Consider the following 19,180-nt stretch of genomic DNA (forward strand, 5'->3'; position numbering starts at 1 on the left):
GTCTTCAAATGCACTGCATGGATTATAATGGGGGAAATTTTCAAAGGAAGAAGTAGCAGTAGGTGCCTAACTCCCATTGACTTTCACTCTGTTGTGTCTGTGTCCATGGGCAGAGAGAGAGAGAGAGACTGGCCAAGATTTTCAAAAATAGATGCATAAAAGGCTCCTAAATTCATATTTAGGCACCTAATTAATGTTTTTCAAAAGTGCAGGCACTTGCATTTCCCTTTGTCTTCATTGGGAGCTTCTGGGTGTTTAGCAGATTTGAAAATCCAGACTTTTATTTAGGTGCTTCATGGGAGATGTAATCTGGCCAGGAAAGCTAGCCCATAGAAGAGAATGAAGGAATAAGGCACCCAAACTACAGCTCTCATTAGGTACTGCAGTGGCATTTCTGAATCAAAATTTTTGGTTTTCAACCCAAAGATTTTGGTGTGGGTTTTTTGTTTGTTTGTTTTTATTTGGGGGTGGGGGGGAGGTGTTTGGTTTTTTTTCTTCTTTCAAAAAAGTCAAAACTTTTCCCCAGGAAAAGCAATATCTTCAACCAGCTCTCTTGTTAGTACACTCATTTTTATATTCTCTTTTTGTAAGGGATGTCCTGTAAGAAGTTTGTGACATAGTTTGCTCCTTACATTACTGGGTCCTCTTTAGAGTAAAGTACAAAATATAGGGTCAGATTCACCAAGGTGGTTCTTAGAGATCAAATTGCACCTTCCTGCTCCAACTAGCTCCCTTGTGCCTAAGTAGAAATTCACCTTAAGGAGCACATGTGGTACTTCTGTTGCCATTTTCCTTTGGGTTTTTGCCAGGAAAGACGTAGGAGAGGGTATCTTTAGTTCATGGAGAGAGCCCTGTGTCTTCCAAGACCTCCTTTTCACAGTGTGCACTACCCAGTTTTTGAGCTGTGATGACATGTAAAGCTGTTTCTGATCAATGCACACTCCTCATGATGGACTTTCGTCTTCCAGGGCCCTATACCAGGCCTTACACTGCTTAAAATCTGGCTGAACCGAGTCCATAACTTTTTATAACATGCTTGTGTTCAGTGGATAATATACTGTGAGTTTATCCTAGCTTTGTCTGGCCAGTTGCTTAACATATGCACAGTACTAGATATTTAGTTTGTTCCAAATCCTAAAACATAGGTCAGCATTACATCTAGTGAACCTTATTATATAGTTTTGTAATAAAGTCAAAAAGTACAAATCCAAAATTACTCCTTTGTTAGCATTTCTTTCTTCTCCATATAAGGTACTGTACAGTACATCCTTGTGCTCCTGAACTGCTGTTAACCAGAACTCCTGTCCAACTGAGTTTCACTATTAGAAATTTTATGGTTGACTCTATTGGGTTGGGTTGTAACCCGTGTGTTTTGAGTGAAGAGAGAGAAAGCTTGGGCTAATGTACTCCTGCCTAAGCCTGTAACCTGTACACAGAAGATGTATTAGAAAGGAAAGATGTGTTTGAAAAGGCTGCCCATGGCTTTATCCACAGTAGTACATTTGCAGTGGTGTATCAGAGTTGATCCAGGGTCATACAATTTTCCCCCAAATCCAACTTCATTCTACTACTTCTTCCTTTGCAATCTTCTGGAATACTCTAGCACATCACAGGGCTTGGAAACTAGTTCCTGATTTTTGGTCTTATACACATGATTGTGTCAGAACATCCCTAGTTCTAAGTTCTGGGTCCCAGACTTCAGCCCAAGCCCAAATGTCTCCACTGCATTTTTATAGCCCTGCAATCTGAGCCCCACAAGCCTGAGTCAGCTGACATGGGCCAGATGAAGGTGTTTAACTGCAATGTAGCCATACCCTAATTGACCTCAGTAGGAAGCAGTGTACTCCTACCTGTTGTTGAAATTTAATGCCTGAAAATTGCTTCATTATACTTTCCTTTTGCTGACAGGTGAGAAACTTACTTCTACAAATGCTGCTTTAGATTAGTTCTAGCTCTCTCCTTTGCATAATGTAGGGATAGAATATTGAATGTATTGTTAGGCATATGTATAGATATTTATATTGGAGATAACCATGATTGTAGGAAGAGTGCACTCAGCTAACCAGCTCTTTGGGAGAAAGAATGGGATGAATTCTGAGAGACTTTTCCCTGTGTCCCTGAAATACTTGAAATATAAATATGTACATGTATACAATTTACAGTTATCAGATTTACTTTTCTGTTACAGGAAGTTGTTAAGGCAGCAATAATGGAAGAACAGAAACGAAGTGAAAAGGCTGTGGAAGAAGCTGTGAAAAGAACAAGAGAGGAATTGCTGGAATATATCAAAGAACAGAAGAGGGTAAGTGTCACTCTTATATAATAATGGCCCAAGGTTTAAATTCATGTGGCTAGAATTATATTAATTAAGTTTATTAAGCATAAAAATCAGTTTTAAATTGTAATGTTATCAGTTCAATTTTTATACCTGTGATTTTGCAAATCTACTTTGGATAATTTGTCTGGCATAGTACTATATCCAATTATGCACATCTGCAAAATTTCAATTCTATCAGAAGCCAAGGAGAAGTACAGAAATGAATATCTTGGTTAAAATATGTAGTATTTCTTATTACAAAAATTATAAAGTTTGGACAAAAATGCAGACAATCATATCCCACTGTTGGCAGTTGAATTCAGTTCATTAGTGAGTTCAATAGGTGTAGCATATTCCATTTTATCTCTATACATAAAATCATTGTTCTGCAGACTGTGTATGCAACACATTCTCTAACTGTTGAGTTACTTATTCTCTTGTGTACACACTAATAAATGTCAGGTATTATGTCCAAATTGTCAGACACCATTCTGAAAAGGTAATATTTCCTCTTGTTCAGAAAGTTGATGTACCAAGACTGCAGACATTTAAAGGCCTGCTCCTATTGAAGTCACTGGGAGTTTGCCATTGATTTCAATAGGAGCAAAATTAGGACCCAACTGGACAGAAGTCCATTCTAGAATGGTATATACTCACTTGATTCACTTCTGGGGGAGGCAGATATTTGCACTACCACTCTCCCCCAGGGGTACCAGTTAGGAAAGACAGTTTTGAGTTACGATGGTGGCTCAGAGGAACCATGCCAGCAGAAGCTACCCATTGGATGTCCAGAGGCAATGTGTCCTCTGGCCACACCCCTTCCCACTCAGCACAGTCCAGTTTTAGGGTTTTGCTTGATATCTGCAAGCCATTTGGGGACTTAGCATAATCTGATGCTCCACCTGAATCAAACCCAGTAATTTTAGAGCTCTGAAAATATAAATATAACATTATGCTTGAACATAACTGGTAACAAAGTCATATTGTCTTGTGAAAGAAAGCATGTGTTTGGTCTCTTATTTCCCTGGCCATCAGAGGCTGGGAGTAGTGTGGGAATTCAGCGAGATTCATTTAACTTCAAAAGTATTACTTGCTGATCAGTCCAAGAGCAGTATTGGATGAGTTCTCTGTCATTATCTTATGGCTGGAGGTTAGTTTTAGCAATATTGGGTTTGTTGACAGGGAAGGTGAGACCAATGCCCGGGGAAAACTTGTCTGAGCTCATTTGTATCTTGACTAAATTGATCAATCACAAAAGGCCAATTATGGAATAAATGATACCACATAAAATAGCAGTCTCTGTTAAAATAATTCACATCTCAGATAAACAAACTACCTGGACCACCAACTAAGCTGTCTAGTGCAAAATCCTCACTGTCAGCAACAGTTGTTGTTGTTTAGAAAATATGGCCTTCCCAAAACAAATGTAGTCAAAGCCGTATCCAGCAGAAAAAATTGGAAATTAGCATAAAATAGTTGAATGTCTGGATCAAAAGTGAAAGTCTACTAAAGATCTCACATGTCTTCTATTGAGTTCTCATGATGTTTCCTTGTTCTACATGAAAAGACTCAAGGGCTCCATTTCCATCTCATTTGCAGGTGCATTTCCCATCTCTTTCAAAAACAGTTCTTTTATCACAGGTTCATTAGTTTATTTTAAAATTATTGAGATAAGTATCTGGCCAAAAATTTGGCTACCAAAATAATCGTAATAGTTGCCTAGACACCAAGAGTACCATGGTTTTCATTGTTCCTCCACAGATCTTTATTTCCATCTGGAAAATACAAAAAGCAATAAAAAAAAATATCAGATGGTTCCTCCATCAAATCAAACCTTCAAGATGATGACTTGGCTGCTTAGAAAAGGATATTTAAAATAATAACTTTCCCCAGTAGTCATAAGCACCATCTCAGCTACCAGAATGGATTCCACAAATTCTGTTTACTACATCTGTGCAAAAGATTTGCTACAGTACTTTTATAAGAAGTAAACACAATGTAATTCTCATCAGCCATCATAGTGTTGTGCTCATTCAGTACTAAAATCTTTTTTTACACTGAGGTTTACAAGTAAATATTGTAAGAATCCATGTAGTAGTATCAGCAATTTTCCCACTTTACAAAAAACAGAATATTAATCAATTAACTACATCCTTTACAAAAGGCTCAAAAGATGTTGACCCAATAATAAACCGTTGTCAATTTAGTATTTATTGCTTGCGTTAACATTTACTGTGCATTCGCTATGATCAGTGAAGACATCAAACTTAAAAACCTAGGCTGTTTTTTCAGGGTGTTAGCCATAACATCTGCAAAAGTCTGTGTGCTTCAAACATCATTGATTATTCTTCCTTTCTTCACATTTTTAAGATCTAAACTGCCTTCTGAACTTTATTTTCCATAAGTCATTAAAAAGTTTCATGTGAAAAGTATTATTACATTTTTATTTGGAAGCTAGTCACCACAAAAGATATTTAGAATGAAGAAAAGGTTTTGGCAAACTAACACATCCCTTGAATTTTTTTATCTGGCAAATCTAAAACAGCTCATCTCCATTTCATCCCTTGGTATATGGATTTCCATTTACATCAGAAAAAATGGATTTTTCCCCCCAAAAAATAATTTATAGACATAGTTGCTTCATGGAGATCTCTTCCCATTGTTTTATTGTCTTACTACTATAAAGCTATCTCGCCTCTTGTGAGACTTACAGAAATTAGTATAAAATTCATATTAAAATCTTGGGCCAAATATCGCAGCCTCCCCCCTCCCTCCCATGCCTCCTGCCTGTGGCAATGAGCAGTTTTTTGGCGGTCAGGAGGCTGAGGGGAGGGGGCAGAACATGTGCCGCGTCCTCGCTCCTCCACCCAGCCTCCTGAATGCCGCAAGACAGCTGATTGCCGCGGGCAGGAGGTGGGAGGAGCAGGGGGAAGGCGCTGATCCGCGGGGTCTGCCGACGGGCGGGAAGCACTGGGTGGGATGTAGGGGACCTGATGGGGGGCTGCCAACCTGTTTAATACCTATATTAAATTGCTTGATTAAAATTGTTTAAAACTTATACTGTACATGTATTAAATTGCTTGTTTAAAAATGTTTAAAATGTATATGATGCCTTTTGTCTGGCAAAAAAAAAATTCCCTGGAACCTAGCCTTCCCCCCGCCCCATTTACATTAATTCTTATGAGGAAATTGGATTCGCTTAACATCGTTTCGCTTAAAGTCATTTTTCAGGAACATAACTACAATGTTAAGTGAGGAGTTACTGTAATTTCACATCATATTACATTTAGATGAAATGAGAAAGATATTTATTATATAAACTAAAAGTAGCTGGGCAATAGTGTCTCTGAATCAAAACAGAGTATTAAGTATAAGACAAGAAAATTCAAATGCATCTAATCCTTGAAATACTTATCAAGGAGACAATGAAAATTATATCCTTGACAGAATCAATCTTTCCTTCAATTTATCTTGTAAGAGTGGAGTTTTCATTCATTCCATAATGAATTCCAGTCTTGAATGTCAAAATGCTGAATACAAGTGGGGGGTTTTGTATTACTTATTGATCAGTTGCCTCACATGCCTGTTCAGAAAGGATACAGCTAAGGAGGGCTAGCTATTCCTGGTGCAAGTTTTGTGAAGTCTGTTTGCATTGCCATTCAAATTGGAAAATGTGTATAACCCCAAATCATTTGGCAAAAGTAGCTTTTGAGATGGCTACATCAGAGGCAGTGTGAACGGATCTCTGGTCAAGGCTGGAGCACCTGTCAGAATGAGAAATATACCTTATTAACTATACTAAATGGCAATAACTTTGGGAGGGATTCCTAGATGGACCCTCAGAGAAAGCACAGGTTTTACTTCCATTTACTGGCTGAAGTTCAGAGAGATCATATTGCCATTTTTCTTCAAATATCAGAGGAAGATCCGGTTCCACCCACTAATGGGTAGCATACAGTGTGTAAGAGTACACTTCCTTGCTGTTTATAAAAATGTTTAAAGTCCTTCAAAGCAGAGGACGTGGGCAGAGCAGTATTTCCACTTGGTTAGCAATGATTAAGTGCTTCAGGAAAAGATCCATAAACAGAATCTTGTTCAGAAGCGTCAGTTTATTTTGAAATTGTATAAAATAAATTTCTTTCCTTACAATAACCGTTCTGTATAACCAATGTTCAAAGTAACTTATAACTCACTGCTGGACATACTGATTAAATGATTTTTTAAATTTTTGTTTCAGTCTAATATCTGTTTTATCAACTTGTGTAGTTTGTGATAAGTCGCTAAAAAAAATCTAACATTTACAGATATCCTCATACATGGATTCTTGAAAAAGTCTCTGTGTCTGCTATTACTACAAAGTGGTAGTAATAGCAACCCAGAATTGTGTGTCAACTTGAAGTTTTAATGTTCCAAAATAATTTTTCCTAGTGAGTAAAACTGAGGAAGGCTTAATTTATTCTGCACTTAATTCTCAGTGAGAGCTTGTCTAGAGATCTTTTTTCAGAGTAGCAGCCGTGTTAGTCTGTATCCGCAAAAAGAAGAACAGGAGTACTTGTGGCACCTTAGAGACCTAGTCTCTAAGGTGCCACAAGTACTCCTGTTCTTCTTTTTTCTAGAGATCTTGAAAATCCCAATATAATATTCATTACCCAAAAAAGGAAAAGAAAGTAGGTATGACAGAAAAACCAGAAAGAAAATTAGTCTTTTGTTATGATTATCAAAATGTTACAACTTATTGAAAATTCATAAATCTGGTTCTAATTTAGAATAATATTAAGAATCCTTTATATGTTAAATTTTTATAGTAATATACAATATTAAGAACTGTTACAACTGTCCTCACTCACTTTCAGATTACTCTATATAATCACCGTTTTTAAAGAGAGACTTTTCTCTTTTTAAAATTTTATCATCTAGAATCTTTCCAAATGCCTATGGTATCTATATAAGACACCAATTTTAACTGCTTTAAAAATGAAAAAATAAAATCCTGAAAATAACTTCCTTTTCATATGTATAGCCAGTGTAATATCACATATAACATACTGAAATTAATAAAAGATACCTCAAGCTTTGAGGCTTTTAGAAAAAGGAGACAGGAAAGACCACATCCCCTGACATATCCCTGAGGGAGGAAGAGTTTTTGGTTTATAAAGACCTATGGCCTTGGATTAGAAAATAGTGTTTTCCAACCCATCCCAGAAATGAGACCATTACACATGAGCAGGCTATGAAGAAGGAAGGAAGCATCCAAGAAGCAACAAATGCTCACATCCAAGGAATGATTTCTAAAACCAAGTGTAATACTTTTGTTTTTTTGTTTTTTAATAAATCTCAAGAATTATTCTTCTGCATTGGGACCCAGATTCTAAAGGACACTAACTTTTGTACATTAAAAGGCAATGGGCTAGTGTGCTGGAAAGTTGTATTCAAAATTAAGTTTTATAGAAACAATCAGAGTTAAAAAAGGAAGCCACTTGCTGCAGAAGTCCTCCTTCCTTGTGGTTGAATTATAAATTCTACAAAAATTGTATACATGCCATTATCAACATAACCATATGTGCTTATTTTAATCGAAGTAGTAACTTAAATTTAAACAATCATTACAATTGTTAAAAAATTCTTATTTGATGGCTCTAAGTTAGAATATCCTGAATATGAATGGGCCCGTTCCTTTAAAAAGTAGATTAGCCTGGTAATATTTTATTAATAATTCATATAGCACTAATCACATGTCAGTATAACAAGTAAGCAATAAACAAATAATACACAATAAAACAATCCTAAAATTAAATAGTAAAGGAGAACTCTTGGGTACAGCAAGCATACAGATGTTCTTTTTTACCCGTTAGACACAGGTGTGGATATGCTAATCAGAGCCACATCCTTCAGGTCTTCACAACACAGAAAATCTTGTTATTTCCCCAAGATTATAGATTTGTAATGAATGCAGGGGAACTGGAACAATTTGTATAGTGGGGGTGCTGAGAGCCATTGACCCAAACTGTAAACCTTGTATATGATGGAAACAACTTCAAGCCAAGGGGTGCTTCAAGCCAGCACCCTTAGTTCCAGCACCTATGAATTAATGTACAGAACAGATTTCTGATCCCTTCAGAGACTGTGATCATTTACGGGTTCAGATAGTTATAGTTGTCTCCTTAACCACAGTCAGTAGCTAGTCTTCTATGTAGAAGAAAAATCATTAAGTTTCAAATCCTATTTTCCAAAATAGCTCAGAACCAGTTGTCATCTATTCATTGTTGATTGCAACTACTGGCATTTCTAGACTCCTTGCACAGAACTAATTCCAGGCGAACTTCAGAGATTCCTGCTACATTCACGGAACTATTCCGAGAGGTAATTGGGTGCGGGGCTAGGGAGTGAAAATATTAACCCAAGTGGTTGACTTGCTTCATTGGTAGACAAAAGAAGCCTATGGATTCCCTGTCCAACTCAAATCTCAATGTTCTTCTTCAAGTTTTTGTTCACACAGTTCTCACTGTAAGTGTGTATGTGTCCCATGCATGCAAGCTAGGATTGTTTTGGTCAGCAGTGTCCATTGGGGTCATGCACGTGCCCTGCATGACCTTATGTGCTTGCTCCCCATTCCCCCAGGTCATAACGGATGGTGCAGCACTCAATTCCATCTTACTACCCATGACAGGTGGATTTCCTATAGTGCCAAGTTGCTTCCCAGTAGCCTTTCCTATAATAGATTTAGTGTTTTAATAGTTACTTTTCTCAGGTTCTTATTTTAAAACCTGCCCTGCCTGTGAGGCAGCTATTCCTTTAAATTATGAATATATAAGTGCCTCTTTTGTCTAGGGGAAAGTCACATCCCGGACAAATATTCAATAGATATTTTTCCAAACGCATGCAAAAAAGCCTATGGTGCCCCTTTCACGTTCTTTTAATGAAGACATCCATGAGGAGTGCTTCTGACCCTGAGGTCCCTTCTCAAAAGAAATTCCTGTTGCCAGAGTCAGAAAGAAGCAGAGATCTTCAGCAGGGGCTTGACAGCGGTCACCATCCACAGTACCAGCTAAGAAAAAGTCAGAGTCATTCATTCTTCTGACTTGTCCAAGCCTGTCCCTGCTAAATCTGACTGATACCGTGATATTTGGTAGCAGCTGACTCACACTTTTCTGGTCTGGTACTACATTGTCAATCCTCAGCAACCAGTGCCTCTGCCTCAATACCAGTGATATTGATACCATTTGTCTCATAATATTTGGAACCACACCGAGATAATAGACTTCCATCTGCTGAGGTTTCTTCATCACTACCATTGTGCCTAGTACCATCTTCATTGGTACAGACTTCCTCAGTACAGGTATCTTTAGCTCTGGCTACCATTACAGCTCATGCTGATTAAATAATGACAGGTTTCAGAGTAGCAGCCGTGTTAGTCTGTATCCACAAAAAGAACAGGAGTACTTGTGGCACCTTAGAGACTAACAAATTTATTAGAGCATAAGCTTTCGTGGACTACAGCCCACTTCTTCGGATGCATATAGAGTGAAACATATATTGAGGAGATATATATACACACATACAGAGAGCATGAACAGGTGGGAGTTGTCTTACCAACCCTGAGAGGCCAATTAAGTAAGAGAAAAAAACTTTTGAAGTGATAATCAAGCTAGCCCAGTACAGACAGTTTGATAAGAAGTGTGAGAATACTTACAAGGGGAGATAGATTCAATGTTTGTAATGGCTCAGCCATTCCCAGTCCTTATTCAATCCTGAGTTGATTGTATCTAGTTTGCATATCAATTCCAGCTCAGCAGTCTCTCGTTGGAGTCTGTTTTTGAAGTTTTTCTGTTGTAAAATATCCACCCGCAGGTCTGTCATAGAATGACCAAACAGGTTAAAGTGTTCTCCCACTGGTTTTTGAGTATTATGATTCCTGATGTCAGATTTGTGTCCATTAATTCTTTTGCAGAGAGATTGTCCGGTTTGGCCAATGTACATGGCAGAGGGGCATTGCTGGCACATGATGGCATATATCACATTGGTAGATGTGCAGGTGAACGAGCCCCTGATGGTATGGCTGATGTGATTAGGTCCTATGATGATGTCACTTGAATAGATATGTGGACAGAGTTGGCATCGGGCTTTGTTACAAGGATAGGTTCCTGGGTCAGTGTTTTTGTTCAGTGATGTATGGTTCCTGGTGAGTATTTGCTTTAGGTTGGAGGGTTGTGTGTAAGCGAGGACAGGTCTGTCTCCCAAGATCTGTGAGAGTAAAGGATCATCTTTCAGGATAGGTTGTAGATCTCTGATGATGCGCTGGAGAGGTTTTAGTTGGGGGCTGAAGGTGACAGCTAGTGGTGTTCTGTTATTTTCTTTGTTGGGCCTGTCTTGTAGGAGGTGACTTCTAGGTACTCGTCTGGCTCTGTCAATCTGTTTTTTCACTTCAGCAGGTGGGTATTGTAGTTTTAAGAATGCTTGATAGAGATCTTGTAGATGCTTGTCTCTATCTGAAGGATTGGAGCAAATGCGGTTATATCTTAGAGCTTGGCTGTAGACAATGGATCGTGTGGTGTGTCCTGGATGGAAGCTGGAGGCATGTAGGTAAGTGTAGCGGTCAGTAGGTTTCCGGTATAGGGTGGTATTTATGTGACCATCGCTTATTAGCACAGTGGTGTCCAGGAAATGGACCGCTTGTGTTGATTGATCTAGGCTGAGGTTGATGGTGGGATGGAAATTATTGAAATCATGGTGAAATTCCTCAAGGGCTTCTTTTCCATGGGTCCAGATGATGAAGATGTCATCAATGTAGCGCAAGTAGAGTAGGGGCGTTAGGGGATGAGAGCTAAGGAAGCGTTGTTCTAAGTCAGCCATAAAAATGTTGGCATACTGTGGGACCATGCGGGTACCCATAGCAGTGCCGCTGACTTGAAGGTATATATTGTCCCCAAATGTGAAATAGTTGTGGGTGAGGACAAAGTCACAAAGTTCAGTCACCAGGTTAGCTGTGACATTATCAGGGATATTGTTCCTGATAGCTTGTAGTCCTTCTTTGTGTGGAATATTGGTGTAGAGGGCTTCTACGTCCATATTGGCTAGGATGGTGTTTTCTGGAAGATCACCGATGGATTGTAGTTTCCTCAGGAAGTCAGTCATGTCTCGAAGATAGCTGGGAGTGCTGGTAGCGTAGGGTCTGAGGAGAGAGTCCACATAACCAGACAAGCCTGATGTTAGGGTGCCAATGCCTGAGATGATGGGGCATCCAGGATTTCCATGTTTATGGATCTTGGGTAGCAAATAGAATGTCCCTGGTCGGGGTTCTAGGCATGTGTCTGTACAGATTTGTTCCTGTGCTTTGTCAGGGAGTTTTTTTAGCAGATGGTGTAGTTTCTTTAGGTAATCCTCAGTGGGATCAGAGGATAATGGCCTGTAGAATGTGGTGTTAGAGAGCTGTCTAGCAGCCTCTTGGTCATATTCCAATTTATTCATGATGACGACAGCACCTCCTTTGTCAGCCTTTTTGATTATGATGTCAGGGTTGTTTCTGAGGCTGTAGATGGCGTTGTGTTCAGCATGGCTGAGGTTATGGGGCAAGTGATGTTGCTTTTCCACAATTTCAGCCTTTGCACGTTGACGGAAGCAATCTATGTAGAAATCCAGTCTGTTGTTTCGACCGTCCGGAGGAGTCCACGCAGAATCCTTTTTATTGTAGTGCTGGTAGGGGGGATTCTGTGGGTTAGTATGAATAAGGACTGGGAATGGCTGAGCCATTACAAACATTGAATCTATCTCCCCTTGTAAGTATTCTCACACTTCTTATCAAACTGTCTGTACTGGGCTAGCTTGATTATCACTATCTTTGCATCCATCCCCCAAGGTTTGTGTCTGGTTCTTCTCAGCCTACTTCAACTTCCCAAGGATCTGCATCTTCCCTCAGAAGAGCTGTACTCATCTGCATTCTCCTCATCAAGTGGCAGACTTTCTTCAGGAGGTCTAGACTTAGACTTTGAACTGTGCACCATTTACTCAAGTCATAAAAGTAAAGCGCATAATATTGATATAATTACACAATGGAACCACTCCCTTCATGGTTCTTCAGGGCAGCACGCCTATAGGCACATCTGTCTTTCCTACCTGTCATCTGAATATGGCGCTACAACACCTTGTAGATCTCCCCTTTGAGGGATTGACATCAGTCTCTTTAAATTCCCCATATTTGAATCCAAACATGCTGCTTAGCAGCATTTCACTATCAAGGTGAGGCTCAGAGACTTTGCCCTAGAAAGACACAAACCCTACTTGCATATTTCATAAGGGCAAGATTGTGCATTGTACTCCCAAATCATTCCTATCTAAAGTTGAGTTTTCCATATCTTCAAGGGGAATAATATGCTGTTTTTCCAAAAGCCACAATGTCAGAAAGACAGAGCACAGCATAAGCTTCTTGTGACAAGGGCAGTAAACCTATCTCTAAAGTGAACAGACCAAGTTATGAAATCATTCTCATTGTTTGTTGTTTTCATCCAAAATGTCTTTATCCTAAGACATCTAGACTCTCTGTAACAAGCACTGCATCACAGAGGGTAACCTATTCCACTGTGAATCAGATCCCACTCAACATGACCTGTGGCTGCTTTCTGGGGGGAAAAGAGCAGCATCCATGAAAGAAGAAATCTGCAAACATGCCACCTGAACTTCCGTGAATGTTTGTATCAAATACTACTGTGGTGAACTACAGTCCTCCACAGAAAAACTCTTTGCAGGAAGGTGCTGCCACCAGTGATCCCTGGGTAATCAGTTGCTTAGCTGTAGAGAAAGGAAAACACTTTTTTAAATCACTTCCTCTCTACTACATTTTCCTCACTGCTTGCAGCCTTACTGCTTGCACAGATAGCCTTGATTGGAGGAGAGATTGCACCACAATGAAACATTTATTACCTAAATAGATTTCCTGTTGGACACTAACCTGTTTCCCATACCCTGCCTCACACCGGATAAGTTCTCAAGGGATTACTTCAAATGAGCTCAGATCCTGAGTCATGTGTAGAGTCCACAGCAGTTATAGATAAAAGATTGCAATTACAAGTTTAAATTAGTCTATTAAGTTTACAGTGATTTAATATCACATTGGAAGTTCTTTTCTATTGGGTCAATGGGTGGAAGGGCCATGAGTAAGCTTCAGAGCCTTGGGTCATGTATGAGCTGCCTCTGGCAGTTGCACAAAGCCACAGTCCAAACAGTCTGGGCAAAGAGAGAGGTCAGCCCAGAAAGGAAATAATCAGGTAACAAATTTTCTGTTTAAGAGAAAAATAGATGAAACTTCTCTTTACAAGTGGCATCAGAAGCCCTGGGTGCATTTTATGTTTAAGGGATTAGCCAAGTCTCATCATCTACATCAGTTCCTGGTTGCTGTACTCAAGAAAACTCATCGCTTAATTTTTCCATGAGAATTTAGAATCAGCAAATGGTGTAGAATGATTTCTGTACAACTGTTTCCGTCTGGTGTAGACATTATAATATAGACTTCATAGTTACTGGAGAAGTGACTATCAGAAATAGTAAATCATTCATTATTCAAGATAAGCATAACATAGAAAGCCAGTGGACAAGTTGATTTAATCATTTAGTTCTTCAGATTTGATTTACAGTAACACCTCATTTAACTTCATAGTTATGTTCTAGAAAAATGCGACTTTACGTGAAACAATGTTATGCAAATCCAATTTCCCCATAAGAATTAATGTAAACAGGGTGGGTTAGGTTCCAGGGAATTTTTTTTCGCCAGACAAAAGACATTATATACATACACAGTATACGTTTCAAACACGTTCTAGTCAGAGGATTGTCTGGGGACCTGCTCATGAGCTCCCTGAGCTTCTCCTAAAGCAACAGTGTTGATATCAGGTGGGATATTTCCCAGGTAATGCCTTGCTGCTAAATGATGAACTAGCACTCGGCTGAGCCCTCAAGGGTTAACACGTTATTGTTAATGTAGCCTCACATTCTACAAGGCAGCACTGAGGGAGGCAGTAGGGAGGAGCCACAATAGATGCTCAGCAGCGGCTACAAACACTTCCCTGCAGAAACAGAACGTGATGATGAACCCATGCTATCCCGTTGGAGCGCACTGCTCCCTCTTCCGGACGGCGCATGCACGGCTGCACAGGTGCCGGCTTTCCAAAGTGCCAGGGGGTGCTCAACCCCCCGGCTCTGCCCCAGGCTCGCCCCCCCACAGCATGCTGCGTCCTCGCTTCTCCCCCTTTTCCCCCTGAACCTCCTGAACACCACGAAACAGCTCATTGCTGCGGGCAGGAGGCGCAGGGAGGGAGGCTGCACACCTCTGGCCCGCAGCAATCAACTGTTTTGCGGCATTCAGGAGGCTGGTGGGGGAAGGTGGGAGGAGCAAGGACATGGCACACAGTGTCCCTGTGCCTCCTGCCCACAGCTACGAGCTGTTTTATGGCATTCAGGAGGCTCAGGGAGAGGAGCAAGGATGCAGTGCACAGCCGTTCCCTTCCTCCCTCCCCGCAACGCCCGCCCGCAGCAATGAGCTGTTTCGTGGTGTTCCGGAGGCTCTGGGAGAAGGGGGGAGGCTGCGCACCGCGTCCTCACTCCTCCCCCTGTCCCCCAGAGCCTCCTGAACACCACAAAACAGCTGATTGCTGCTGGCAGGAGGCACGGGGAGGGATGGGGGGGTTGCTGACTGCGGGGCCCACCAGCAGGTGGGAGGCGTGGGGGGGAGCTGATATGGGGGCTGCTGACCCACCCTGGTTCCAAGCTCCTAGCCGCTAGCAGACGGCGGCCAAACAACGTTATAAGCAAACATTGTGCAACTTTAAACTAGTATGTTCTCTAATAGATCAGCGATATAATAACAAAACAACATTAACCGGGATGATGTTAAGTGAGGAGTTACCGTATCTAAAAGAAGTTCACAAATTAAAGCACAAAGGAACTAGAATATATTAGTAATATAATATGGGTGTTTGCATAAAGTAACTGAAAGATAGCTAATGGATTATGGATGTGTCTCTTGAGATTTCAGTTCACATTAAATATTCTGTTTATCATAGAAACGTCCTCAGCTGGTTTGTTACATGCATAGACCCATATCCATTAGTAAAAACATTGTAATTAAGACTACAAAAGATAGTGTTTTATAGTGGAATGAATAACATCTTAAAAAATCTGGATATTTAAGATGTACAAGAAATCCCCCGGCATTAATATGTTTGGTCCTTTATACCTTGTATACAATATGTCTGTCCTCACATGTACTTGGGAACTGATCTTAATGAATATGGCTGTCTGATCTGCTTTGAACTGTCATCTTAGAGCCATTAAGCTTTGAAGGAAGCACCTGAAAACCCTCACAGAGACATCCCTAAAGGACTGATAGCTCAGTGGTTTGAGCATTGACCTACTAAACCTAGGGTTGTGAGTTCAATCCTTGAGGGGGCCATTTATGGATCTGGGGCAAAATCAGTACTTGGTCCTGCTAGTGAAGGCAGGGGGCTGGACTCGATGACCTTTCAAGGTCCCTTCCAGTTCTAGGAGATGGGATGGGACTGTCATAAATCCAGTGAGAAAACTGGCTCATAGTATCTCAGAGAATTTTGTCTTTGAACCAGAAGTCTTAGTCAAATTATTTCACTGGAAGCCCTGACTTGGTGCTCTGTGCTTGCTGCATGTGCACAAGAACTGCTGCCTATTAGGCCCAGAAAATTAGCTTCACAATGTATGCAAATATCAAAGCTGAAGTCCCCAGAGTGTGGACCTCGCCATTCACGCAATATGAAAGTAAGTATTCCACATTTGTGTTAGTGGAACAGCATTGACTTTGTTTTCATTCTTGCTTTTTGAGCTGGCATTAGCAGCTTGGGAAATTACACTGCTCTACAGCCAAAATGTTTCTGAAATAAATGTAGTCAAACTTTACTAATTCTGGGTCACTGAGAACGAAAATGATGCTTAAAATTGTTGATTGGCTCTAGTTTTCAAGCTATGCTATTGGGTCAGTATATATGACCCTTGACTTGGGAATGGCGGAGGATAAGTGAGTTATAAAGGGAAGGGATCTCAATTTAAACCAAAAATGACTAAAATACATCTTTGACTGGATCTATGAATAAATCTATGACTGGGTTTGGACAGTACTTGCTTTTTAGGCAAAACAATGAATGATGCAATCTGAAGCTGGTATTGGGTCATACATGATGATGCAATTTATTTCTGTTTAGCCAAAGTGAGCAGAGATGCCTCGTACTTGTGTGAACAGTGCAGATAACTTCTGCTATGTTTGTGGTGAAGTGACTTTTGCATCACAAAAGCGCAGTATAACCACTATGGTTAAGAAAGCCTATCACCTTTATGTTGGCTGCAAAATTGGAGATCAGGACAAGACGTGGGCCCCACACATATGCTGCAACACTTGTGCAACAAATCTTCGCCAGTGGTTGAACAGGAAAAGGAAATCTATGCCTTTTGCAGTGCCAATGATTTGGAGAGAGCCAACAGATCATACCAGCAATTGTTACTTCTGCATGGTGCCTCCAGTTGGGAAAGATGTGTCAAAGAAGAAAAAGTGGACTGTGCATTATCCAAACATTCCATCAGCTATACGCCCAGTACCCCACAGAGAAGGACTGCCGGTTCCTGATGCACCAGAATCATTCTCACTTGAGTCAGACGAGGAAGAGGATGAAACTTCTGGTCCTGAACCATCAATGTCACAGGACCCACATTTTCTCCCATCCTCCTCCTCTGAACCACACCTCAAAGCACAAGGTGAACTGACTGACCTTGTCAGGGATTTGGAACTACCCAAGAGTAAGGCAGAGCTGTTGGGCTCCAGACTACAGCAGTGGAATCTCCTGGCAGGTGACTATTGCTGGACAGTGACAAGAGATGCTCCATTTAATGAATACAAGAGACAAGCCAAGAAGCGCCGAGTAGACACTGAATAGGACTAAACTATGTACATAATAGTTTTTTTGCCTTTTGTTTCATAATAAATTTTATTTATATAACCCTTTTGCTGATTTTTAAAGTGTTACATAAACAGGACAGGTGAAATATTATCATGTAAAGCAACCATAAACACATGAAAAGACCTAGGTTTACAATTTATGATTAAAACTGTACTATCTACACAATATACATAGACATAAAATGTAAAAACTTAAATATCTTAGAAACAGTAGCCCATCAGTTGTTTTAATTGTCATATTTGAATTCAGCACATCAAAATACATAATAAATAGCACATTTTATCTCTGAAGCAGACGACGTCTCAAAAATTGTAGACCAGTGTTATAAAATGGTTGTCAAGGTTCATGATACACTTCCATCATGTGAAAGTAGATGTGTTTCCCTATTGGGATGATTGACCAATCAAAGACCTCACAAGGTAGAAATTGAAGAATCACTCTCTGTCTCCAATTGGATGGTACAGTCACTGTGATTCATAATAAACTTTCTAAATTCCTATATTGTCCGGAGAGACTATTGTGATACATAGGTTTGGCACACAGCTTGAAATGTCTCAGCTCAAAACTTTCCAGTCCCAGATCAAGCTTCAGGGCAGAAGTCTAGTGAAGAGGATTTTTCAGAGCCAGACCATAGTACAAATATTTGGTCTGATGTTGAAACAATATTTGTAGTAACCTACCTTTGGAAGAAATTGAAAGCTGATGTCTTTGCCACTCACTTGAAGAAGCAAATACTGATGGTATGCCTTTCGCACTGGGAAAAGACAACTGTAGCAAGTGTTCATCTTCTCCATCTGCTTGGAAGGAAAGTTCCTGTGTACCTATTCTCTATTATTTCTGGTAACAAACATCTTGACCAAAGTGGGGTAGCGTTCAATAAAGTTAATAGCGTCTGAATGGCGTGGAAAGGTTCTCCCTCCTACTTCAGATGTTGGTGGCCAGTCTCATTAAATTTAACATCCCTGTGGTGGGGAAAACACTGCAGCAGCCCAACACTGTAGCATTACATTTCAGAAAGGGGAACTACACAAAAATGAGGAAGTTAGTTAAACAGAAATTAAAAGGTACAGTGCCAAAAGTGAAATCCCTGCAAGCTGCATGGAAACTTTTTAAAGACACCATAATAGAGGCTCAACTTAAATGTATACCCCAAATTAAAAAACATAGTAAAAGAACCAAAAGAGTGCCACTATGTCTAAACAACAAAGTAAAAGAAGCAGTGAGAGGCAAAAAGGCACCCTTTAAAAAGTGGATGTTAAATCCTAGTGAGAAAAATAGAAAAGAGCATAACCTCTGGCAAGTAAAATTTAAAAATATAGTTAGGAAGGCCAAAAAGGAATTTGAAGAACAGCTAGCCAAAACTCAAAAATAATAGCAAAAAAACCCTAAGTACACCAGAAGCAGGAAGCCTGCTAAACAACCAGCGGGGCCACTAGATCATGAAGATGCTAAAGGAGCACCCGACGATAAGGCCATTGTGGAAAATGAATTCTTTGCATCGGTCTTCACGGCTGAGGATGTGAGGGAGATTCCCAAACCTGAGCCATTCTTTTTAGATGACAGATCTGTGGAACTGTCCCACATTGAGATATCATTAAAGGAGGTTTTGGAACAAATAGATAAAGTAAACAGTAATAAGTCACCAGGACCAGATGGTATTCACCCAAGAATTCTGAAGGAACTCGAATGTAAAATTGCAGAACTACTAACTGTAGTTTGTAACCTATCATTTAAATCAGAGTCTGTACCAAATAACTGGAGATAGCATCACATTAGTTATTTTTTAAAAAGGGCTCCAGAGGTGATCCCAGCAATTACAGGCCGGTGAGCCTGACTTCAGTACCAGACAAACTGGTTGAAACTATAGTAAAGATGATACAAAACTATTCAAGATAGT

The 19,180-nt window shown here is 40.1% G+C and overlaps 1 protein-coding gene across 14 annotated transcripts in view; it reads left to right on the forward strand.

Moving 5' to 3' along the window:
• Positions 1-19,180, forward strand: part of CCDC91 (coiled-coil domain containing 91) — a 341,267-nt gene that overhangs the window by 259,466 nt on the left and 62,621 nt on the right. For 11 of the 14 annotated variants that reach the window (XM_042844407.2, XM_042844444.2, XM_065570750.1 and 8 more), the window contains one exon: positions 2,189-2,302. In XM_042844407.2, the coding sequence (XP_042700341.2) occupies positions 2,189-2,302 (114 nt within the window). Of the gene's footprint in view, positions 1-2,188; positions 2,303-4,078; positions 6,546-19,180 lie in introns of those variants that run through there. The other 3 variants (XM_065570761.1, XM_005290098.5, XM_065570714.1) reach the window with 1 other exon arrangement.

Source organism: Chrysemys picta, chromosome 1 (assembly GCF_011386835.1).
Source record: "Chrysemys picta bellii isolate R12L10 chromosome 1, ASM1138683v2, whole genome shotgun sequence".
NCBI classification, from domain to species: domain Eukaryota; kingdom Metazoa; phylum Chordata; order Testudines; family Emydidae; genus Chrysemys; species Chrysemys picta.